The 23,693-nt window shown below is 51.6% G+C and overlaps 10 protein-coding genes across 10 annotated transcripts; 4 read left to right on the plus strand and 6 right to left on the minus strand.

Moving 5' to 3' along the window:
- Positions 1–64: 64 nt before the first annotated feature.
- On the minus strand, positions 65–1,919 carry cps1 (Gly-Xaa carboxypeptidase; the record flags this gene model as incomplete). Its single annotated transcript, XM_067626694.1, has 3 exons — positions 65–156; positions 231–1,528; positions 1,576–1,919. The coding sequence occupies 3 exons, from the start codon at positions 1,917–1,919 to the stop codon at positions 65–67; spliced, it is 1,734 nt and encodes a 577-aa protein (XP_067482754.1).
- A 1,926-nt stretch (positions 1,920–3,845) lies between these two features.
- Positions 3,846–4,755, plus strand: ASPBRDRAFT_26086 (WSC domain-containing protein; the record flags this gene model as incomplete). The annotated part of the gene is made up of 2 exons (XM_067622234.1): positions 3,846–4,143; positions 4,217–4,755. 2 exons carry the CDS (start codon positions 3,846–3,848, stop codon positions 4,753–4,755), a joined length of 837 nt encoding a protein of 278 aa, XP_067482755.1.
- A 762-nt stretch (positions 4,756–5,517) lies between these two features.
- Positions 5,518–6,087, plus strand: ASPBRDRAFT_37803 (uncharacterized protein; the record flags this gene model as incomplete). The annotated part of the gene is made up of 1 exon (XM_067623799.1): positions 5,518–6,087. Exon 1 carries the CDS (start codon positions 5,770–5,772, stop codon positions 6,082–6,084), a length of 315 nt encoding a protein of 104 aa, XP_067482756.1. The 5' UTR covers positions 5,518–5,769.
- A 705-nt stretch (positions 6,088–6,792) lies between these two features.
- On the minus strand, positions 6,793–9,162 carry ASPBRDRAFT_191737 (uncharacterized protein; the record flags this gene model as incomplete). Its single annotated transcript, XM_067620399.1, has 1 exon — positions 6,793–9,162. The coding sequence occupies one exon, from the start codon at positions 9,160–9,162 to the stop codon at positions 6,793–6,795; it is 2,370 nt and encodes a 789-aa protein (XP_067482757.1).
- Positions 9,163–9,499: 337 nt separating this feature from the next.
- On the minus strand, positions 9,500–12,917 carry ASPBRDRAFT_37805 (uncharacterized protein). The gene is made up of 4 exons (XM_067623800.1): positions 12,513–12,917; positions 11,081–12,452; positions 9,874–11,031; positions 9,500–9,824 (listed from the first exon to the last, which is right to left on the minus strand). Exons 1-4 carry the CDS (start codon positions 12,721–12,723, stop codon positions 9,722–9,724), a joined length of 2,844 nt encoding a protein of 947 aa, XP_067482758.1. The 5' UTR covers positions 12,724–12,917; the 3' UTR covers positions 9,500–9,721.
- A 1,136-nt stretch (positions 12,918–14,053) lies between these two features.
- ASPBRDRAFT_37806 (uncharacterized protein) lies at positions 14,054–16,073 on the minus strand. Its single transcript, XM_067623801.1, has 3 exons — positions 15,276–16,073; positions 14,337–15,225; positions 14,054–14,287 (listed from the first exon to the last, which is right to left on the minus strand). Exons 1-3 carry the CDS (start codon positions 15,870–15,872, stop codon positions 14,220–14,222), a joined length of 1,554 nt encoding a protein of 517 aa, XP_067482759.1. The 5' UTR covers positions 15,873–16,073; the 3' UTR covers positions 14,054–14,219.
- Positions 16,074–16,582: 509 nt separating this feature from the next.
- Positions 16,583–18,163, plus strand: ASPBRDRAFT_37807 (uncharacterized protein). The gene has a single exon (XM_067623802.1). It carries the CDS (start codon positions 16,939–16,941, stop codon positions 17,959–17,961), a length of 1,023 nt encoding a protein of 340 aa, XP_067482760.1. The 5' UTR covers positions 16,583–16,938; the 3' UTR covers positions 17,962–18,163.
- A 498-nt stretch (positions 18,164–18,661) lies between these two features.
- ASPBRDRAFT_143394 (uncharacterized protein) lies at positions 18,662–19,689 on the plus strand. The gene is made up of 4 exons (XM_067619210.1): positions 18,662–18,854; positions 18,930–18,989; positions 19,060–19,210; positions 19,295–19,689. Exons 1-4 carry the CDS (start codon positions 18,740–18,742, stop codon positions 19,410–19,412), a joined length of 444 nt encoding a protein of 147 aa, XP_067482761.1. The 5' UTR covers positions 18,662–18,739; the 3' UTR covers positions 19,413–19,689.
- Positions 19,480–20,999, minus strand: ASPBRDRAFT_37809 (uncharacterized protein). Its single transcript, XM_067623803.1, has 4 exons — positions 20,673–20,999; positions 20,584–20,619; positions 20,444–20,512; positions 19,480–20,377 (listed from the first exon to the last, which is right to left on the minus strand). Exons 1-4 carry the CDS (start codon positions 20,988–20,990, stop codon positions 19,682–19,684), a joined length of 1,119 nt encoding a protein of 372 aa, XP_067482762.1. The 5' UTR covers positions 20,991–20,999; the 3' UTR covers positions 19,480–19,681.
- A 508-nt stretch (positions 21,000–21,507) lies between these two features.
- ASPBRDRAFT_191743 (uncharacterized protein) lies at positions 21,508–23,052 on the minus strand (the record flags this gene model as incomplete). Its single annotated transcript, XM_067620400.1, has 2 exons — positions 21,508–22,623; positions 22,678–23,052. 2 exons carry the CDS (start codon positions 23,050–23,052, stop codon positions 21,508–21,510), a joined length of 1,491 nt encoding a protein of 496 aa, XP_067482763.1.
- Between the last annotated feature and the right edge of the window lie 641 nt (positions 23,053–23,693).

A 23,693-nucleotide genomic window follows, 5' to 3' on the forward strand; every position in this document is an offset into this window, starting at 1 on the left:
TTCATAACTATTCATTCATCCTGCACCATCATAGAATCTGAGTGAGAGTTCCCACAAAATAAATTCACAGCACATCGTGAGCAAGTTCGTCAGAAGCAGCCGATGCGGCAGACAGAACAGACGAATCGGTTTGTCCATCGAACGAGCGAATCAAATCTAGAAATATGAGTCATTTACCCATTCACTAAGGAAGTACCAAAAGAGGAAGGAAGGGAGGAAGGGATACATACCGTAATACAACATCATGGCCTCAAGATGAATATCAATATCGATCCTCTCATCAACAGTGTGGATATTCAGCGCTTTACCAGCCCTCGACGGACTCCATCTGTAAATATTCCTCGACAAGGCCCAGTAGAATCTCGTATCCGTATTTCCGGTCATGATGTCGCCGCTGACGACGACCTTCTTGCCCGAGAGACTCGGGACGGATTCGAAGACGGAGCGGGTGACGCCTGCGAAACGGGCCCAGACGGCGTCCGTGTCGATGTCAGTAGGGCTGACTGGGGCGGGGCTGAGGGCGCCGCTGAGGGTGGTCAGGGTGAGGTGGTTGTTGAGGGAGGGGTCGACTGTGTCGCTTTCCGGGAAGGCCGTGAGGGAGAGGTTGTATTTCTTGACGATGGGAGTGATGATGTCCACGGCGCGGTTCTTGATCTCGTCTGGGGTTTGGTGGAGAGCGATGCGGTAGTTGACGAGGGCGCTGATTTTCTCGGGCAGAGCGTTGGATTTGACGCCGCCGTTGATGATGTCGGCTGCTTGGGAAGTTTGGAGGATGAAGCGGAACTTGTCGCCACGAGACGAGGCCAGTTTCTCTGCCAGGGAGATGTAATCGCTTGATTGGAGGGCGGAAGCTAGCCAGGGCTCGACTTGCGAGGGGGAGTGGCGGACTTGGCATTCGAGCATTTTGCGGGTCGGGTGGTGGGTGTCTAAGACGGGGACGAAGAGGTCCTGTCGTTCTAGCTCGTAAATAATCTCGGCAATGATGCCGATTCCGGTGTGCGGAGGTGGTACGGAGCTGTGGCCGCCTGGTACGGCGAGGGTGAGCACTACGTCGATGCTGCCCTTCTCGCCGACACCAGGGAGAGCGTAGACAACGCCGTCGGAGTCATCGTCGAGGACTTCGAGACCCATGCCGCCTTCGTCGAGAACGAACTCGAAGCTGTCCGGGCCGTATTTCTTCTCGAGGAATTTCGCGATGGACCCTGCGCCGAGGAAGCCGTGCGATTCCTCGTCGAAACCGAAAGCCAGGACGACTGTGCGGGTGGGCTCCCACTTCTGGGACAGCAGGTCTTCAACGACGGACAGGAGGCCGATCAGGACGTTCTTGCAGTCGCTGGCACCGCGGCCCCAGAGCCATTCGCCATCGAAGTGGCCATCGAAGGGGGGATACGTCCAGTCGGCAGGGTCGTTGATGGGCACAACGTCCTGGTGGGCGGTGAAAAGCAAGGGCTTCAGCGAGTCATCTGTGCCATTGAGGGTGAAGACGAGACCAAATCGATTGATGTGATCTACGCGGGCATAGGAGTGGCTGGATTGCGTTAGATGGAGGTGTGCAGACGAGAGCGAGAGACGTACGTGAGGGGAAAGAGGGTCTGCAGGAGCTTCTGAAAGTCGAGGAATGGGGCGAACTTCTCGTCGTAGGGGTCCTTCATGTAGTCATCGATCGCGGTCGGCACCTGAACCGCCCTGGAGAGACGATTGACTTGGCGCGACTTGATTGAGGCATCTTCTACGAACTTGAGAGCGGGAAAGAAACCGTCGTCAGGGACCTCAACCTTGGGTGCCAGCGGACAGAAGCCGTCGCTGATGTCTCCGAAAGTGAGAGAATCGAGAATCTGCTGCGGGGAAGGGATGCTAAGGGCTGCAATTGAAGGGGCAAGCAGCCCTGCGACAAGGGGAAGCAATTGGTACTTGGGCATCTTCGATTCCGGGGGCACTTTCTGCAGGAAATAGAGACCCTGGGGGAATCGGAGGATAATAATAATGAGGAGAAGCCCAAGGCCGAGGCTACGTCAGGACATGGGGTTATCTTATCGCAGAGTTGCGCAATCATTGCCGTGATAGCCTTTCCCCTCTCCGTATCGCTCGGCTTGATAAGTTTGCCGGTCGGCGAGCGGACGGAACCGCTCAGCTGGGGAAAGAATTGCCATAGCAGGAAGGTCGAGGCAGACGAGGTGAAAGATGCGGTGTAAGCGAAGTTGAAAGGGATGATAGCGTGCAGTAACAGTGCAGTGATGCATCGGAACTGGGTGTATAGCGGATGGATAAATTCACGGAGACGAAAGACATTGGAATTGAGTTGCAATTGCACTGCCATTCAGTGGACTGACTGATGGACCAGCAAGACCCCAAACACAGTTATTTTCCGCTTCAGTGTCTCAATCAACAATCAGCAATCAGCAGCGCATCGCATCGGCCGAACTCCGTCCAGCAGCGACTAACTAGTTAGTTATCCTGCTTGAGGGTGACAAATCAAGGGATGCAATGTTAGTCATTAGTCTCACAAGGATTGCCAATAGCGACATCCCTTTCGTTTACTCGTTGCATATTATCGTCGGCCGGCAACATTCGCAGTCAACAGTGACTGGTGGATTCCACTACCCCAGGAACACTGTCCTCCCTGCCATTGTAGGAGAACCGAATCAATTGTCAGACGGCCGACACAGCAGCCTTGGCCATGAGGCTGTCTGCAACAAGTTCTGCAGATGTCAGTGCATCTCAGTGGCGCGATCAAGCTTGTGATGATCGGCGCTTTAACATGGCCGGTGATTTTTGCGGGAGATTCGAACAATGACAGAAGCAAATTAGCGGAGTGGCTGACGCTAAAGCAGAGCGAGTGCAGCCAAGTAAGAACTATAAGAGTGTCGAGGAGGAGAGAGGAAGAGTGAGGCCAAAAGGGGGAGTGCCAGTCTCGTGATCGGCGCCAAACGAGGCGGAAAAGTACAATGCAGCTTCAGCCTTCAGCATGGCTCCCTTTCTCCAATTCTGCCTGCCAACTCTAACTATCCGACTTCGGTTCCATGGGTCAGGAACAAAACAAACAACAAGCGAGCATCTCCACAACTGAAGATTCTTAGAATACTATCTAGGTAGCCCCATCCCGACCAAGACACAGCCTCACCTAACAAATCAGAATTCTCCCAGACCATGAACCAACGTCATCCTCCTCCTCCTCTCCACAGGGGCTCCCAAGCCTGACGATATCCACAGGGCCAAAAGAGTCTGACAATCGATAGTCGGCCGCGTGGTGGTCTCAGAAAGCAATAGTGCGACGATCGTTACATCACCGGAACAAACAAACATCCCTCGCTCGGGTACCTGGCGAACGGTGTATCCGCATTGCGGAGGCGTCGTAGGCTCGTAGCCACTCAAATGGGTCCTCCCAAGACCACCACGACAGGAACGATGATGAAACATCGCCCCTAAGACAGCAAGGGATCGGCCATAACGCGCGGGACGTGGAGCCGAGCGAACCATTTTGGAATCCGGAGAATCAGATGGGCGTTCGTTCTCGCGATCTTCAGATCGGCATTCTACTGCGTTTCACACGCCGATTTTTGTGTCAAGTTCTGGTGTTCCAAAATCCCAAGGGGTTGGGTCGGGTGCCAACCATCCTGAACGATGGGGATTATCGGATGGATCATATTTAGGTTATGCCTGCCAGTGAGTTCTGCTGATATCAGTTGTTTCATTTCGTTCTTTTATTACTTTCTCTCGTTTTACTGCCGGTATATAACTCCTACATACATACATACATACATACAAAATCCCACTCGTTCGTTCATTAAAAGAAATCGAAAAAGGAAAATAGCCTTATAACTTTCATTCTTTCACTGTTCATCACAATGCCTGGAGCTAGTGCCACCAAGATCATCTCCCTTTCAATCCTTTCCTTCCTCACTACTGCTTCCGCCTATACCACCGTAGGCTGCTATAGCAGTCCTGGCCAGCTAACCTCAGCGGGCACCTTTCAATTCCAATCCGAAGGCTACTGCCAGCAAATCTGCACGAAGCAGAATAAGGCCATCTTCGCCCTCCACAACGGCGATGAGTGCTACTGCGGTGATGCATTGCCCCCTTCAACAGCCAAGGTCTCTTCTACACAATGCCAGACCCCTTGTTCCGGATTCCCTTCTGAGGCCTGTACGTATACTTCACCAAGACTCTCACTTATTCAACTCAACAAAACCACATACTAATGCATAAGTTACTGTAGGCGGCGGCAACAATGCATGGCTCATCAACAACTCTACTACCATCTCGCAGCCCACCACCGATGACAACAAACTCGTCACAGAACTGAAACGTGAATCCACCGACAACGTTGAGAACGGCATCGTGATTGCTCCGGAGTCCGATGATGACTCCGACTCATCCTCGGGATCCTCCAACTCCCCTGATACCATGAAAGTCAATCCTACCATGGTCGAGACTGGCATCGCCATTGCCCCCAGCTCCGCTGCAGACGGAGGTGCAGCCAAGTCTACTGTCCCGAGTGTGATCCTGACAGCGCCATCCATGACGGGCGTCACTGTCCCGGCCACTGGTGCTGCTGGGGCCTCGTCTATGGTTGTTGCTGCCTCGTCTGCTTCGGCGTCTGCGACTGCTATTGCGTCCGGAGCGGCGAGCAGTGGTTCGGCCGCGGCGAGCCCGTCAACGAGTGTGGGTGCTGCTGCCGGTGCTGTCGCCGGTGCTCCTGCTAGTGGGATGATCGGGGGTGTAGTTATGGCGGCAGTTGTTGCGCTCGGATTGTAGATACCTCTACACTCTGCATCCCATATTCTATCTAGAGTATAGATGGATGGACTGATCAGCTTCGAGAGGAGATGAATTTATCTTGTATAGATAAGCTACAGATGTACGGTATGGGTACGAGGCTAGGCATTGATTGACATAAGGTACTTACCTATAAAAAGGCTGGGAAATAATCGCGGGTTCGATGCGACATGTACTTTAGTTCTGCTGAGCAGTTAAGTTAATTTCTTAGTGATAGTCACTCACTCTCGATATCAAATATCCCTTTTCTATTTCGTACATTCATACTCAACTATTCCCTGGAAGTATCAACCCACAAATAAAGCCATCGGCAGAAGCTAGCACAGCCCAGCTCCTTCGGAGATAATTACCACATGCGATAGATAGATAGTAAGCAGTAACCAACCCGCAGGATCAACTATCGCAGCCAAGCACTCATACAATGCCCAATACTTAGTGTTCTATCTATTTAGATACGAGATAGATTGTCTACCACGCGTCAACACAAATAGTCGGTGAGAAACAGAATCCGGCCCCCATTCACACCCCTCCCTCCCCCTTAACTGAAAGTGCAATACAATTAATCTCATCTCAGCTATCTGACCAACTCTGCAAGTCACCCCACTTCACCTGCAAGGCTCTGGAACAAAAAGAAAAGAAAAGAAAATACATTGGAAACGCGAATAATATCTAGTCATCTTATGGCGATGTATGTACCCTGCAATGCAAGAGTTATTTATGTATCAGCTGCCAGTCGTGCAGCGGAATTTCTCTTAGGCCCGTCTACCTGCGTGTATATTAATTAGTTGGATTCGCAATGCGGGCTGGCTCTCGCCCGCTTATTTCTTCTGTCTGTTTGGCTTTTTTCCATGTTTCTCTCGGGCAGCAGTGTCCTTGGGACATGAGAGTCTTGTCCTCGTGTCGTTTATCACTAACTTAATCTTGTACCTGGATTTCTTTCTTTTACTGAATCGTTAGAGGGCCAAGCCTCATTTATCTCGCCCCCCTTTCACTATGATTCTCAGAGGAATCCGCTCGACAGTACTCTCCCTTCTCCTCCTCGCAACATGCACACCAACAAGCAGCGCAACAACAGCAACATGCTACTTCCCCGACGGGACCATTGCCAGTAACAATGTGCCCTGCTCATCGGACACGTATTCCGCGTGCTGTGGCAAATCCGACGTCTGTCTATCGAATAACCTCTGCATGGATACCGGGGAGCAGCCATATGTTCTTTCGCGAGGGGCGTGTACTGATCCGAATTGGGAGTCGGAGAATTGTCCATCTCTCTGTCGTATGTTTATACTTTCGTCTTCCTTCAAATAATTGATGACTGGGTGAGTGGGTATGAGGGAAGATCGCTAATGGATTGTTGTGCTATTCTGGACAGAGGATATCAACAAAGATGGCGGCTGCTCTATTATCAATCTTCTCTATGAGAATGGCGTCTCGACGTATTGCTGTGGTACGCCGATCAGTAATGGGAGTGAGGTGATTTGTCCGCATGGGAACTCGTTTGAGGTGGCTACGGGGAAGATGCTGTTTGGGTATGCGGCGCTTGCGAATTCTACGGCGGATGCGTCGGCGGGGAATAATACGTGTGTCTCTTCGAATTCGTCGTCTGTGGTGGACTCTTCCTCCTCGGTGGGCTCTCCCTCCTCTTCGCGAGATACCGCTATCGGTGTTGGGGTTGGGGTGCCCCTGGGTGTTATTGCGGGTGCTTCACTCGTGTGGGCGTTTTGGGAGAGACGGGAGAGGAAACGGCTGCAGAGACCCAATAGTGGTGGCAACCTGGTAATGGATCAAGGGTACTCTGCGCCCTTTGTAAAGACACAGCGACCGCCGGTTGAGTTGGAAGTCAATGGGGTGAGGCATGAGCTGTTATCATGATACTGTGAGTCGATTGCTGTTTCATGCGTTGGTCCCTCGAATGTACGCGATATCCTTCAAACATGACCAAGTACTTACATAACCAATCATCGTGAAAAAGCACTGTATTCAGGGTCTGGAGTGTTGACTTGAGTGCTCTGATACTCAGTTGAAAGAGATGCCACTCGTGCCTTGATTTAGAAAACCAAACATGTCCTGGTTCTGGTCACTTTCTTCCAGAGATACGTAGTCCAGAAGTTGCATGTTCATCTTCGCAAGGCCGGGGAACCCCAACAGCGATCCTGTGGCCGGACCGTCTAGGAAGAAGCCTGGATCGTATATTTCACAAGGATTCTCCAAGAGTGGCAAGGTCTGATCCACGGCAATGAGTGGCAAAGACTCGGGGTTATCAGGAGCAAGAGACGGATCGGGCAGCTGGTCAATTCCAAACCCCAGGTCCATGAGAAGATCATTTGCAGGAGGCAGATTACTCGACCGACTAGAAAAGAGCCCTGATTCGGGACCGGAGGTTGACCCAAGCAGCTGAAAGGCTTGCTTCGCGCGCTTCAATCTCTTCTTTACCGGCAGTAATGCTGCTCCCAGCCGAGACACTACATCCCCTTTACAGGTTTGATGCAGTTGATCGGCGATGTGAGCTAGCTGGCTTTGTCTCAACATAATCATATTGCGCTCCTCGATTGAGCCCTGCTCGTGTTTCGCATAGATATATGAAAAGCCCCTGCTGCAAGCGTCTAGCGAATATAGCATAATTTTTGATCCGTCAATGCCTCGTAACTCTTGCGTGGGCATCAGACTTGCAACTTGGAGAGGGCTTTGTTGAGTAATGGCAAGAAGCGCAGAAGCCGACTGACAAAACGAATCCATGGCCGATGGCGAGATCATTGGCTGCTCTTGACCAGATCTATCTCCAGAGAAAAGCATGTGAATAGCAATACTATGGTAAGCGTTCAATAGCAAACATCGTGACGCTGCGACAGTGACCTGGCTCTTCACAAGCTCAATGGCATTGAGGAGGATCCTATGCATCCTCGACGCCAGAACAGATCGATCAAAGCACGGCTGAAAAAGTTGATGTAACTCATGAAGATGCTGTTTTTGCCATGGCACAGCTGGCTCTGCTTTGTTCTCTGTAGGCGCATTGAGATACAGGGTGTAGATATGAGCTACTGTGCTAGTGATGTGACTGAGCGGCCACAGGCACCGAGTAGCCTGGACTTGTGCTCCTAGCGTAGAGATGTTCCCAGATGCACGATCTAGACGGAGCATAGCTGATGCTTTCTCATCTAGGCACGGAAAGTCGGGCGTCGTTTCTGGAGTGAGCAATGAGAATGGCTGATTGCTTTGCATGAACCCCCACGTCGTAGTGGCCAAGCATAGCCAGTAGACGTTCTGTGCCAACTCTTGTTCAACGGCACCTATATCCACACCATTGAGCTTTCTGCTACATTTCCTGCGACTATCAGCCTGCCAAAAGGTGTATAAAGAAGCAATGATACGGCAAGCGTAGCCTGTGAAGCAGGTGGCGCGTCGGGCATGGCCGAGACATAGCTCTCGCCATCCTATCAGAAACAGCGCCTGGGCTGTGGAAAGAACAGAGGGGTGCTCAAGCGCCACTGTGCGCTGCTTCAGCTGCAAGATAGAAAAGCTGTATAGTGTCTGGGGATCAAATGGGACACTCTGATGCAGCTCGCTCCCGATGGGCTGTATATCACATGCATCGGCTAATATGATCGCTAGAAGGGCCTTGTCCACTGTATCATCCTGGATTGCTGTGGCTAGCAGTGTTTTAGACACCAGAGGTGACAATGGGTGGGCAGAAAACCACACATCAACCAGTTGAAGGACCAGATGCCTCCCCAGCACCATCAAAGGGTCGACATCAAATTCGAGAGGGTCGAACATCGTTTGCGTGGTGTCCGCCGCCAAGGTCGATACATAGAAATTCTGATTCGGAGCGTCTAATTGCTGAACCCCCAGATAACTAAAACGGAGCGGCAAGATGCCCACCATCTCCGACGCCATGAAGGACAGCAAGCCATCATAGCTCAAAGGAGTCTGTATTAAACCGAGAGACGGGGGCTTCTGAGGCGATTTCTCCAAGTCCCGTTGATGGGTGGCAATCGCGGTCTGAAAGACATTAGAGCACGAGTCAGCTTTCGTGATAAAGTAAGCATCGAATCTCCGCTCCAGCTCATCGCCAACATGGTCGTTTAACCCGGAGTGGGTTGCAGACTCGTTGTGGTCATGGCCTTGTGAGTCAGGCGTTGAGGAACCCTCTGCAGCAGTCCTGGACGACAATGGCGGCGAATGAGTGCTACCATTGTTAACATGTAGATCTGAGGTTGGTGGAGGCTGAGATATTGTTGTTGTTCCCCTTTGTGCGGGCCGACCCTTTCGAGCTTCCGGACTGTATTCGCAGCTGAGATCGCGCTTCCGGCAGGCACTGCAAATAGATTCACCGGAACATCGAATCTTCCGGGTGCGACAGAAGACACAGCTGCGTCGCAGACCCATAGTGAGATATGGAATGTGTCTGGTGGAAATGAGTAATGTACAGGATGTCAACGTGGTAGGTGGGTATCAGCAAGTGGAAGCACAGCCTTGTCATGTGAATCAGCCCGTATCCGCTGCCAGCCTAAACTGGCACTAGTAAGCAAGCACTTTATAAGTTATGAGTTTCAAAATAACATTCACTAAAATACCAATAATCGTGGGAAGCAAAGAATACCTAATCAGTCAACTCGGTAGATTAACCCTTTGTCCACTCATGTCTTTGTATCTTTATATGCTACGGTCAACGAGCAGAGCAATACCATCACCTGCTGTGCCAAGTCAATAAGACTATGAGGATACCCCGAAACAAAGTCATTAATTGCAGCTTTGAAGCTTGAAGTAGCCGTGAGAAGATATAATAAACATTATTAAGTGCCGCTGCATTATCCAAATTATCATGAACCAGACTCCAGGAATATAAAGGCCACGAGTCCCGAATCCCACAGAGATATCATAAATCATAACGTCACAAAAAGCATTATCAAAGGCCCCTGCTCTGAGCTCCACAGTGAGTGTCCAATTATTCTTCACGACTCAGGTCAATGCCTAGGTTCTCGAGCCTCGTCATGTCCTCTTTCTTCATCGTCACGAACCGGAAGTTCTTGGGAATCCGTTGTCCCAACCTAACTGGTTTAGTGTGATTTCCTACTCAGAGACTTCAGGGCTGCTTACCGGTAGAATTTGATCTTCAAGTTCCGGGCACGATCTTTAATTTGCACCTGGTTACGGTCTTCGAATCGAGCTTCTCCTTCCTTTTCGGGCTGTATCGAGTTCTCGTCTTCGATCTTCGTCCACGAAGTACCGTGCTCTTCAATCAGGCGTATCAACCGTGCATCTTCGGCCTCTGTCCAGCCTCTAGTTCTCCGCTTAGGTGCCGGTGATGCCGCCCGACGGTTAGTTCTTTGCGGCGACTGAGTCTGTGTACGAGCCGGGGAACCAGCAGCTTCCTGCGACCCGGACCGATGTCGACTCTGGGCCTCATCCCCGGCTCCTTCACGGCTGCCGTCTACCCTTGCACGTTTGCTCTGTCGCGTCTGCACAGGCTTTTCGGCACGCCGGCGTTCCGTGGCGACCTCACGGTCATCAGTATCATATTCCTCTTCGCTCTCAGAGACAGTCTCAGTTTCGCGTCTGCGTTTAGGGGGCCGCCCACGAGACCTTCGTTCTGCGCTTCTTGGACCCGACGTCTGGCTGACCGGGGAAACACGCACTGCATTTTCCTGACGGTCGATGAACGCAGGCCGTGAGCTATTAGAAGCGTCTGGAGCAGTCCGCGATCGAGAATCCGCCATTCGTTCAGAGGGAAGCGAAAGGTTGTTCCCCATTCTAGGAGGCGCGAGTGAATCAGCAGGCTCTCGGCGGGGTCTCGAGACGGACCGATTCATCGGAGGACTATGGGACCTCTCCGGATGGTTCTCAGTATGCTGACTTATATCAAGGGGTTCGTCATATACGAAAAGCTCTGTGTCTTCGGCCGTTGTGTGTTCGTCGTTCAACCGGGTCTCTTCATGCGTTTCATCGCCATCATTCAACTGGGTATCCTCATAAGCCTCAGTGTCATCGTTGACCTGAGTTTCATCATTTACGAGCGTGCGAGAAGCATCAAAGGTAGTCTGGACCTCAGTGGGCGGTGCTGGGGTCGTTGACCTTGGCCGAGGTGGAATGGTAGACACGGTCTGTCGTCTGTCGGTCGCAGATTGCTCTACCACCTCGGGAGCATTGGTTCTGACGAAGTCTGATTGCCGGCGAGAGCTTGACGCGTCAACTGAATGACGAAGCTCTTGCCTTCGTTGACCCATCCGGGCGATAGCGTCTCGGTTGTTGAAGGGACTTCTCTAGGTTAGCCCATGGACAAAGGGTAAATGCCGGTGATACTCACTATTTACGAAATTTCTTTTGAGGCCTAGTCTCAGAGGGCTCCTCTGTGGCAGCAGGAGGTAAAACATCGCGGGTCACTGAAGCGACTCTGGGCACGCTTCTCTCCGGTTCAATGATCTCTGGGACAGTGTGAAACGGATTCTGGGCAGACATAGGTGTCGTGACTTTTTGTGCGTTCGCAGAAGCGGTCGCAGAAGGCCTTGCTTGGAATGAAGGCTGCGAGACCTGTGGCGTATTTGAAGTAGTGGCAGACCTCCGTGCTGTATTCTCAGTTGTGGATAGACGATTAGCAAAGCGCCCACTAGGTGTGGACATCGCCGGGGTGCTGCCTATACTTTGGCGTGATTTTGCAATCGAGTAGAAGCTTTCGTGCATGTCCATAGAGCTTACTTGGCCTTTCAAATCATTGTTCACCTCATCACACCTCTTGCGAATCCATCGAGCGGCCTGCATGACGAACTTCTGCCAGCGGTAGTCACCCTTGAGCGCTCCGATAGTACCGTCGACTTCCAGAACGACACGCATATCATCGTAACGGCTTTCAACGTCACTCCGGTATCTAGATGGAAGTTCCCCTCTGGCGTCAGTGAACCTCTCTAACTTGAAACCGCGAAACCGGCGTTCGGCATCACTGGGTGCGTCCTTGGGCGCGTCCAAGAAAAAGCCAGTTGTCAGTATCTCAACTGGGTCAAAGTCATCGTCGTCCTGATGTGCTTCAAGCTGCATGATCAAGTACTGCGTGCGAATCTCAAGAGCCAGCTCCCAAGTCTCCTTCTCCAGATAGCTTTCATCGACAGCCTTCTGAACACCCTTTTCGACCAGGTTTGCCATGAAAGGCGAAGGAAACTCATCGTGGATAGTGGATATTGCCTGCTCTGGGGAGGATTCAGTACCAGGTGTGGCCAGGAGCATTCGCAACGCAAAACGAGCGCAGTTGGCTTTGTGGAGGACGGGCTTGGAGTAGTCTTCAAGCCCACTGACGTCCACAATATGCTCTACATCGAGGTAAGTCAGAGGGCTCTTTTGACCAAAGTACTTTGCTTCATGGTTCAAATTAGTCACAGACCGCTGCAGCCGTCTGCTCTGGGTACCAGCAGGATCCCTCAGCTTCTTCGCCGTGCTCATGATGCTGACGGGATCTGCCGACCCGGGAACGAGAAAATCGAGCACATTGGCAGCTGCACGCTCCAAGTCCGGAAGTGCCTCGACCATAATATCAACATCCAGATCATTGTCCGGCTCTGAGGGCAAGATAGTAGTTCCGGAGATGTTGTGTTCATCTTCCGGAGTCTCAGGAATGACCTGATTCCCATACTGCGGGCCAGGCTTCTGAGCCGAGCTGTGAGGGGATTCCTCGACCACGACATCTAAGCCTATTTCGAGGACAATGAGAGACGTCCCAACGAACCACTAGCAGTAAGAAAGAGACTCACCCGCCCGTCCCTTACTTTGGGTCCCCCACCTTTTCCGACTGGTACCTGCCGACGTTTCGCCATCACCACCACGAGTTCTAAGTTCCTCCAACTCTCGACTCTGGCTTCTGGTCACACGTCTTCGCATAGGACTCCCCGTCCAAACCCCTTGACCTTTCGCCAAACTAGTCGAAGATTGTGCGACCTCTCGCGACTGAACCAGCCGCGCCATTCTGCCACCACAACAAACGCGCCCGAGAGGACCGGAAGGCGGTCAGCTGGCCGAGCACGTGAAACTGGAGACTGGAGATTTATATACTCCGAAAGGTCGGATATAGATGGTAGTAGCCCTCCACTTGCAGAAGATAGATGAAAATAGATGATAAATCGATGCCGTAGTGGGTTTGTGATGATTGTTGATAGTTGGGGGATGGTGTAGAGGAAGGGAAAAGGAGAAACTTGTGTTGGGGTACTGGCGGTCAAACCCTTGGGGTAGCCCGGTGTTACTAAGCATAAAGCTAAGCCTAATAAGGCAGGCGGTGACCAAGAAAACACAGAACCCTACCTAAACCCTACATAAACCCTATAAACCCTAGGGGGGTTTACCAGAATTATCGGACCATGGATTAAAGGACCATGATTTAATGGACCACTCCTACTATTCAGGGGTTTATTGGCTATCGGAAGAACTTTAAAGGACACGTATTCAAGAACAAGCAGTTCTTTTTGCATGTTACCAACGCGTATGCACGTCCTCTTTCTATCGCTATTAGGGTTTTAGAATAGAACTATCTACATCAGTCAAAAGCTCGCCTTCAAGAGGAATTGCGTCGAAGTTATATCTGACAATCTCTCTGCAGAAGTGGCTAAGCTGGTACATATGGATGCCAGAGCATTATGTCCCGATATCATACTGTGGACTGAGTATAATGCCTAGGACACCTGAGAGTCTGTATACCATGACATTGCTACTAGTCGTGTAGTAATAGTTAGTAGCCATCTATCCAGATGCAGTGATCTGCTCCTTGATCTGTTTGTAAAATGTTATCTCGTGCCAACTGTGTCAAGTAGATTTGAGATAGTTTGCACGAAGATGCCGTTGGCTATGGCACGTACTATTTTCCGATATAACGCAGTTAAGTACTGGTCATTCTTGGTAGTAGTATGATACGTTCCAATGAATACAGATACTACTATGGCCTTGACCGGTGGCTATCATGTTATGATGCTTGATATTTTTGCTCAGATCCTGGGCATATCTTTTCTATTTGCTGCATACCTCCGCCCAACATGTCAATGAGCCAGTACTGGGAATGAGCGAAGTTCGGTACATTGAAATGGTATGGAAATGACGATGGCCGTGCAGCACATGCTACTTTGCTGTTAACGGTCTAGTCTGAGCAAGAGGATTATTTCTGAAGGTCAATGAAATCGACGACTTTGTCAGATAGTATTGTTGTTTGTGCTGGCTCTAGGACAACTATGAAGTGATGGTAGTCTAATGAGCACTGAGATGTAATAATAACAAAGATGAGCCGTCTTTATACGAAAGAAACTCCATCGATACACTACCGCTTACACATACTGTGAATAAGGACAATCTAATTATACTGGATCAAAAATTTATTAAAACATCGCTAAGGCGCGAATATTACAAGCACCATATCGCATAATCTATACTGAAGAGAACCACCCGATATGTGAGACATAAGCGGGAGAGATTAAGGTCTAATAGACGGCTTCAAACAAGTAGATGACACCAAAGACCAAGAACGCCGTGGCACCGCCCAGCGTTACTATGACACATTAGTAACGGTCGTGGAAGAAGGTAGGGGGAATACATACCGACGCGCATGCTGACCTTGCCAGCAATAGCACTGCCGCCAATAACGGCAGCCGCAGTGCAAAGTCCGTGTCCCGAGATGGCACCGATGGTCACCCACCAGTAATCCTGGCCGGCAGCCATAGCAATAGTTGCAATCTGACTGCGGTCACCCCACTCACCCAGGAAGGTCATAACGAAAGTCTGAACCCAGGCGGGACTGAGAAGAAGCGAGAAAAGGTTGTTCATTCCGACGAGAACATCACCCAGGCGGTTACCGGAGGGAGAGGACGCACGAGAGGACGAAGACGAGACACTCTCGGGAGGCGACGGAAGACGGTTGCCGGATGAGCGAGACTTGCGACGGCCGACGCGGCCAGCCTCCAACGAGTGGGGAGTCACGGAAGAACGGCGACGGTTCATGCGGAGCTGCTCTTGCTCCTTTTCTTCCAGTTCCATTTCAACTTCCTTCATTTCCTCCCCAACACCCTCATCGGGCGACATCTCGCGACCTTCTTTGAGCATCTTCAACCCGAACACGAAGAACAGAACGGCAGCCAACAATTTCGTCAGCGACTTGGGGATCAGAGTAGGAACTGCGTGTCCGAGGACAGCCGAGAGAACCGTCATGAGAATGAGGGCACTGAAAGCGGCGGAGAAGACGAGCAGACGCGGATGACGCATGGCCATGAGGGCGGCAACCAGGAAAGTCTTGTCACCAATCTCAGAGACAACGATCATGGTGAATGAGAACAACAACGAATGGAATGCAGTTCCCTCCTCAAGCGGCTCGCCAGGCTTGGTGCCCGCCGAGGAGCCATGCTTGTCGAGACCGAGAGGGCTATCTTTAACCGTGGCCGGGGACTTGGGGGGTGGGATGTCGTGTGGCTTTTCGGGCAAATCTGCGGGTTTCTGAATGAATCAGCAGGGGTCATCAAAGCTCATGATACAGTCTCAAATACCTCCAATTTGCCCAGGGTCGAGTCGGTGCTCGATCCCTTGGTGTCCTTGACATCGGCATCCTGACCCGCCACTGGCAGTTTTTGCTGCTCACTGTGCGGCAACGGAGGAGCCTCCTTCGGACTGCCCGGCGTCTTCTCATTGTTGTAGGGCTCCCTCAACTTCTCAGACACCCCACCCTCTGTTCCACGAGTGCCTTCCTTGGGACCCGTCCGATGAGGATCATCCATCACGCCGTCATTGGAGTATGGGATCGGGTTGCCATCCGGGCCCAATTGTTCCGCGGCTTTGGGGTCGGTCTTTGCCTTTTCCTCCGACAAGGTGGTAGAGCCCGTCTTCTTGCGATCCCGCTCTGCACTTGTTTCCACCCAGGGACCGGCATGTGGCCGACCATCCTTGCCGTCGATCGGGGCGTCCAGCGTCCCTTTGGCGGGCTTAGGTGCGGCGGCGGCATCTAGTTCGACGGCATTGGGAGTTAAAGCTTCCCGCTCTGCGAGAAGAGCGTCCTTTGCACTGTTGTTGGTCGAGCTCGGATCCGTGAGCGCAACCGAAAGCGCAGGAAGGAGGAAGAGAAGAAGCGACGACGAGTGAATCTTCATGGTGTGAAATCTATGGTCGTCACGGTTGGATCAATTGTGAAAGATTAAAACGTAGTGTGTGTGATACAAGCAGTAGTACACATGAACAGATAAGTATAGGCCGTAAACGAAGGATGGACGAGCAAGTTTGGTTTCAGGTACGTCGATCGGTGTCAATCAAGCCACGACAGCGATCCGAGCGGACTCCAGACACGCGATCGGGAGCGATGGCGAGACGAGGAACGAAGCGCGGAGTCAACGGGATAGACTGGTCATATGAAGCAAAACAAGTAGAATACATGCAAGAAGGAAAAGGAGCGAAGCGAAGCCGATAAGCGGTCGTCGAGGGTGGCAGGAAGCAGGAATTTGGGAGGTTTCTTTTCCGGCCGCAAAGGGGCAACGCCGCCTCCACATCACGTGGTACCCGCTTGCGGTTGGTCTGGTCTTTTTTCCCCAATAAAATCCATCGTCCACTCCTTGGCCAGCCATCGTCTGGCCTGCAACTGGCTGCAATCGATGCAAAGGGAGTGTGAACTCTTATTTCGGCTGTTCATTATGTGAGATTGCGGTATTCTGGGGTCTAATCCAGCATGCTTGCCCTGTAGTCTTACAGCTGAATGCTGACCCCTCAGCCCAATCGGGCGCGGTTGAGTCTAGATGACCAGACTAACTCGTAGTAGTTTCTTAGTAGTTCACTAACTATTAATATCCCCCCTCTTTGATGGTCGTGCCTGGCGGCCTCTCCATCTACTCCGTACTTCGCTCCGGGCGCTGCACACCTATTAGTACCACTCACAAACCACTTGGTCTGGCCTCACTTTGTGTTCAGCTTTGAGTGCCTTCCAGTGCTTATGATGAAATGAAGATCATAATCTTATTATCGCTCAGAACGTGAATCATGGCAGATGTTCTTATCGCTGCTGTGCAACCCCAATAAGCCATTCACTTGCCATGCCTGCGATGTTATTCAGGCTTCTCTCACTACTAACACATCGTATACGAAATTCTCATCATGGCACTGCTCCGTCACTGCTCATGACGTCAGTCTCAGCTTGGTTAACGTTCATCCTGGGAATCGGCTCTGAAGATGTCGGACTCAACCATCAACAACACGCTCGCCAGCCCAATCGGGTCCCTTGCCTCCAGTCCCGGCAGCACCCTTGCTTCCCAATCCGACACTCCTCGAGCGCGGCTGAGCGCCAGCAGCGGCTTCGGCTTCGCCTCCGCCTGGTCTGAAATCGATCATAATGATACTGAGAAAGCTCCGGTCACGCCGTTGCTGAGTACTAGCGATCATCACGACCACCTCGAAATTGATACTGTCAACCCCGCGGAGCACAGCCACTTTAGCGACGACTCCTCCGACAGCATGGAAGACTACGATGTCGTCAGCGGAGCCAGCTCCCCAAGCTCCTTGTCCTTCCAAATCGTTGAGCCAGAGAAAGAGAAGCTCTACCCAATCGCCATCACCATGTTCGTGGGAAATCCACGCGCGCAGAAAGATCGACCCGTCCATCTCAGCTGTATTGTGCTCTCATCAGAATGGCGCCAGGACTTCTTTCCGAACTCGTGCCGAAACAAAGCCGACAAGGCCATGAAATGCAAAGACATCATCAAGTACAACGAACAGTGCCTGCCCCAGATCGCCAAATTCGCCTGTGCGGTGTGCGCTGAGCCGACTCGCGCCCGAAGATATGTGCACCAGCCCATTATATTTACACGCACCAGCAAATCCGGACTGGAAGATGGACCCCGACGCAGACTGATCATGCAATTGGGACAGCTTGTTCATGCTCGGTGGAAATTTCCTGATATGAATGCCACGCTCGGAGGTGCAGCGGAAGCGCAGGTCTTCGAGGTCGCCGTTCCGGTGTGCAGCAGGTCCGCCTGTAGCATGGCTGGTCGGACGTCTGCTCACCATCTCATCCGGGAACTTATCTCGACCAACGCGGACTTGGATCCTTCAATGCTGGACCTCGACATGGTTATCCCGTCGGCTGATTTGGGAGTCGGCATGGGAGATTGGATGCCGGAGAGAGTCGAAGTTTTGGTGAAGAAGCTCGGGCCGGACTGTGTGCCTCTGGAGGTGCAATCCCAGGTAGAAGGATGACTCTGGCAGGACTATTGCGAGATATGCCTTTCAATTCGGGTAGATATGCTTTACTGAGCAAGATGTAGGTATTGCAGAGGAAATCTTACGACATAATGATTGGGAAAAGCCAGTGGACTTACGACTGAACGAATGGCGGGGAATGAGAGACGAGACAGATAGAAGCGATCTAGAACAGATCATAAATCCGAGTTTCTCGCCCATCAGTATCCAAGTATCCACCGTAGCCTGCCAAGGGAGAGTACGTATACCGACTAGACGGTAGCATCTGAAGATCAATGTATCAAGTATGGCCTGACAACCACAGCCATGTAAATCAGATAACTCCGATTCCAGGCACCCATCAACTACAGCCACACTAATACCCACATCTTCATATTAAGACTACGCCATGTTGAAAATCCAACAATCTAACAATCTAACAACGATCACCGATCGCGCCCGAATCCCACAGTAAATCCACCGCGGCGAATCATCCCTTAATCTACCACCCGCGGTTGTGGATCCCACCTCAAACAAGCTTAAGTATTCGACTAGCACCGTGACGAAACACCAGAAGTTCAGAACACTTCTAGACCGGGGGATGGAGCTCCACCCCCTGTTTGAGATGAAGTGATGTACGTATAATGGAGTCGCTATAGGTGGATGGTAGTGGTGAATATATAAGGACGTTCTGACACTCAAAATATGAGTACTCTTTACCTCACAATCAACAATCAGCTTGCCAACCTCTCAGATTTACGACTATCCAACAAGGAGAATACAAAGAATCAGAATCATGCAGACCAAATCCCTCCTCGCCATCCTCCTCAGCGCCGCTCTGGCTGCTGCTACCGTTGACCCGGCCACTTCGAACACCAAGGGCAAGTGTCCTGGTACTTTGAACTGTTCTGGTGTGTACTACCTCTATCCCCATTCCAACCCTCCACAAGAATAAGAACCAAAGGATACTAATGATAAAAATAAAGCCGCCAAAACCTCCACCGCCATCCAAGCAGCCGAATGCTCCCACAACACGCGTACTTCTGGTACTTATCCCCAAATTTCTATATATCCCCCTATGAAATAGACAGATATACTAATAATAATATTTGATAGGAACCCAAACCTTCGCCGTCTTCACCACCGACCACCAATACGACTCCTCCTACGGCGCTCCCTACGGCACCTGCAAAGCGTACACTTGCACCGCGCCGACGGATAGTGAGATGACGGATGAGGATGATGATTGCTGGACGTTCTTTTGGAAGTATGTTTATCCCAATCCCCACCACCCTCTATCCTTTTCCCAGGGGGGTTTCTTATATGTGAATGCTAATTGATGATTGTAAAGTGATAACGGCGAGTCCTCTGGTTCGGGAACCGGTTGCATTCGCAGCCCTGATGATGGAACTTGTGGGTGTGAGAACTCGGATGGCACGTTTGTTTATGGGGGGTCGGATTGCTCTTGATTCTCCCACGGGTATCTTAGGTTGAGTTCTGGGGGGTGGAGTAGTGTATAGGTGACTTGAGTTTTGAAGCATTGCATTATATATTTGGATAGTATATCCTGGAAGTTGTAGTATAAGAGTAAACAATGTAGTAGCATCAGTCAGGTACAGTACATGATCGTGATATCCATATCCATTTCCGTATTCATAAACATAAATGTAAACATAAACATAACATAACATACCCAAACACCTATCATTACCTTAAAAATCTCAGTTTCAAGCGACTATCACGTCCTCCCCGTCCCATCCAACTCCGACGGCCCCCTAACCATAGCCTCATACATCACCTGTCCCTGTCCTTGACCCTGTCCATGCGGCCCCTGATACACCCCTCCACCTCCAACCTGCTGACCCATCTGCATCTGCATCTGCTGCTGCTGCTGCTGAGGCGACTGCTGACCATCCCACCCCCACAAACCCTGCTGCAACGGCGGCGACAACCCACCAGCCCCCACCCCCGTACTCCCAAACTCACTCTGCGGTACCATTGCACTCCCCGCATCCATCTCACTCTTCCTCTGTCCACCACCACCTCCTCCTCCAGGGGCATTACTATTTGTATTCGTATTCCCCCCCGTACTCTGCCCCGGACTCAACAGCGCCGCCCACCTGGCCGTGCGCTCATGCCGTCCATCCTGACTGGACATCCACTGTTGATAGACTCTGTTTCGTCCCAGGAGGAAGAACAATGCGCCGAGGATGGCGATGAATGCCACTGAGCCGATGACTATGCCGACGATGGCGCCGGTGCTGAGACTGGTTGAACCTGAGGAGGGGGTATTGGAGGGGGATGAGGTGGAGATAGATGTGGATGTGGATGTCGGGGAGACGGTGCCTTCGGCGGGGATGGATTGGCCTGGGACGAGCATGTAGGGGTAGGTTTTTGCGCGGTTGTATTGGGATTCAAAGGTCATGGTGGAGTTCTAATGGGTTAGTTAGTTGGGATGGGGGTGGATTGTGAATGATGGGGGTAAAGGGGGGAGGAATACAGGGTTGATGACGCCGACCATGCCGTTGCCGATGCAGGAGTCTATGGCGGTGCAGTAGAAGAATGTAGGCTGTTGGTTGTTAGTGTTGGTATTAGTGATGTTTGGGATGGTTGAAGATAGGGTGGGATGCAGGGACATACTTCGGTGTCGTTGACGACTAGGGACCATGTTGGGGGCTATGGTATGGCATTAGTATGAGGCTAACATCAAAGGTATGTGGGAAGCCTACTGGTCCTACTAACTGTCCATCCTCCTCATTGAAACTATTGAAGATCCCCGAGTAGAAGATCTCTCCGCTGGCGGGCACACACGGCGCAAGGTAGTCTGCTTTCACGACGGAGTGATTTCTGGGATAGAACTCGAAGACGATAATATCGCCGACTGCAGCGGAGACATTATGAGGGGAGTATTGATGAGGATCTGCCTTTGAGCCGACCTGAACTGTATGGGTTGCTATCGCGGTGGTTGTGGTGGAGGTTGCTCCGGTGGAGGAGGAGGAGGTGGTTGTGCTGCTCTGAGATTGGGCTGATGCAGTAACGAGCAGCATCGCCACAAGGACGAGCCGATGGGCTGCCATCAGGATGAACAGCATTTCATAAGGTATGTACATGTGGCAATATACTCAAGACTCAAGACGGGGAAGTTGTTCCGCAGGACAGGCAAAAAAGGTTGACGGATGGGCGGGCCACAAAGAAAGAAGGGGAAAAAAAGGACGGACTGCCCCTGGATGAGATAACAAAGAAAACCAAGATGAGATGACCGGAACAGGACGATGCATAGGCAGCAGATGCCCGAAGGCGCAGAAGAGAGGGGCTGAGGATTACTTTTTTTCCCTCCTACGAACGCATGGATCATGGAGGGACAGCCTCTTCCCAACTCACAACCTCGTGTTCCCGCATCCATCAAATCAGCCCGTGGCGCTGACTGGTTAGGGCTGGACACGATGATCTTGGCAGCAGCGAGTAGCCTGTCACCAGGCGGGATGGATTTTTGTGTAGCTTCAATATGTTTTACATGCATTTGACAGGTCTCGAAATTAAGAATAGGGGCTCTCTGTAGTATCACTAGACTGAAGTGCTGTTCGACACTTGGATCAGGGTCCGCCGGTAGGTGGTCAACGGCGGGTTCCCAGTGTCTTTCACGCGTAGAATTAAATGCAACAATTGGCAGCCATCCTCACTGCAGCTGTCCTCCGCTGTCGGAACCTTAACCGTTGCGACTCTCCCACCAGCACTGGTGGTGATGTTCAAATCGGCTACGTTTCCTTGCGTGCTCGCATTATCCGTGGATGGCTCCAGATACTGGAACCATTGAAAGGATAGACCATCTCCATCAGGATCATATGTCTCTCCCGCATCCAAGGTGATTTCCGCCCCCACAGACGCATTGACAGTGACAGGATGCAACCCGCCCGCCCCGTTCACTACCACCACCGGGTGGTGGTTCCAAGTCTTGTTCGTCTCCGAAGCGGACAGCGTCCACTGCATGCGCGCCGCGAAGTCGTTCTGGTACGCCTCTCTCCACCGCCAAATGGTCGCTTTGTTGGACTTGAAGGTTTGGTTGTTCATGCCGATGACCTGGTCCTCCGTGTCGCTGTAGTGGTTGTCCCAGTCACATGTTTCACAAACCGCCGTGTACCGTCCGCCCCAACTGCCATAGCTCGGGTGTTCGGGGTCACCCAGCCCGTTCTGGATCATATACAGCAGCGTAGGGCTGTCTCCCTCCATGATATACTCGAAGTCGGGATACTTGGCCCCGAGTGGTCCGATGCGGATGTTCTTCTTCAGCCACTCGTGCGTCACGTACGAGGAGTCTGGGCCACCTTTATCGAAATTATAGTTGATCTCGCCGGAGATTCCCGACCAGGCCGCCACTCCATATTGATTGAAGCCGTGCATGGAGTTTATAAAGTGGATTTCGGGCCAGTTATGGCGAATCCAAGCACCGGTGTCATCCTGATCGGAGATGGTGTAGACGCGCAGGTTCGAGCGGAAGGATGCTGCCTCGGCGGGCGAGTAGGTGAGGGAGATGTTCAGAAGAGCCTGGGCGAGGACGTTGTCACCACCCCAAGACAAGACCCAGAGGGGCTGACCTGACGTTGTGTTGGTGAGGCTTTTGACGAGGAGCTCCGCACCGGGACTATAGGTGTTGTTATCCTTCAAAGCCGCCATGCCATATACCTTGATCTCTGGTTAGCCATGATCACCGTCTGTAGCGCACAGGTAGTGACATACCGGAAGACCGTGAGACACAATTCCTCTCATGTAATCTGCCGAAGGATACGGCGCATCCTCAGGGGCATGTTTGTTTAGGTTATCCACCACCTCTGCGTAGGCATCAATGGTGTCCAGCATCAAGTCCGGACGTACTTGGTCCCTCAGCCAAGTGGAAGTGACCGCCACAATGCCTTCATTCTGAAACTGATTACTGTAGACAAGATATCGGACCAGAGACTCGGAGTCATCAGGTTCATTGGCAATATCCGACATAATGAAGATACGCGGCTTGGTAGGATAGGAGAGTAGGGATCTGTTCGCGCTGGTTTGGCCATGCGGAAGAGCCAGAGTCAGCCCTGCGCCGAGGAGAGGCAGACACCCAAGGAACCTCATCGTGAAGACAATGCGACTGAAGAAAGACTTGTCTGATACAACTCACCACAGCCGGAACAATAGACATATTTATACCCTTTGCTGAACGCAAACGACCGAACTGGGTTACTCCCAGAGGAAATCGGATGATGCAATGCCGCCATGATACCCGACCAGAGCCATATTGACTGCTGATCGGCATGCGGGGATGCGGATGCCTGCATTGTGGGGTAATAGTCGCACCGAAGAACCATCCCCAGATACTAATCAGGGAGGATGCGATGCTGAATGAGAGGATACTATCGCTGAAGAATATCCACTCCACCTCCCGATGCAGCGTGCTTAAACTTTCCGCTTTCAGTTAGTTGTGGCTCGAAATTCCCCATCGGGAATTTCTGAGGTGTTCCACCACGAATTTATCCTGAATAGCCGGTTTGGATGGATTTCATGCGTCAAGTATTGCACGAACATTGCGAGTTCAGGTGTGTGATGGTGGGGAAATGTGAGGGGTCGCTGATAAATTATGACCTGGAGAGCATTCACTGTTCCCTTCCGTTGTGGCCGGTTATATTATAGGTCAGGGAAGAAGACATTAGCCAGTTGCGCTCAGGTTGTCAGTTGTTTTGTGGTAGACCCGAGTGCTTTAGTGCACAGATTTTATT

Source organism: Aspergillus brasiliensis (genome assembly GCF_001889945.1).
Source record: "Aspergillus brasiliensis CBS 101740 unplaced genomic scaffold ASPBRscaffold_2, whole genome shotgun sequence".
NCBI classification, from domain to species: domain Eukaryota; kingdom Fungi; phylum Ascomycota; class Eurotiomycetes; order Eurotiales; family Aspergillaceae; genus Aspergillus; species Aspergillus brasiliensis.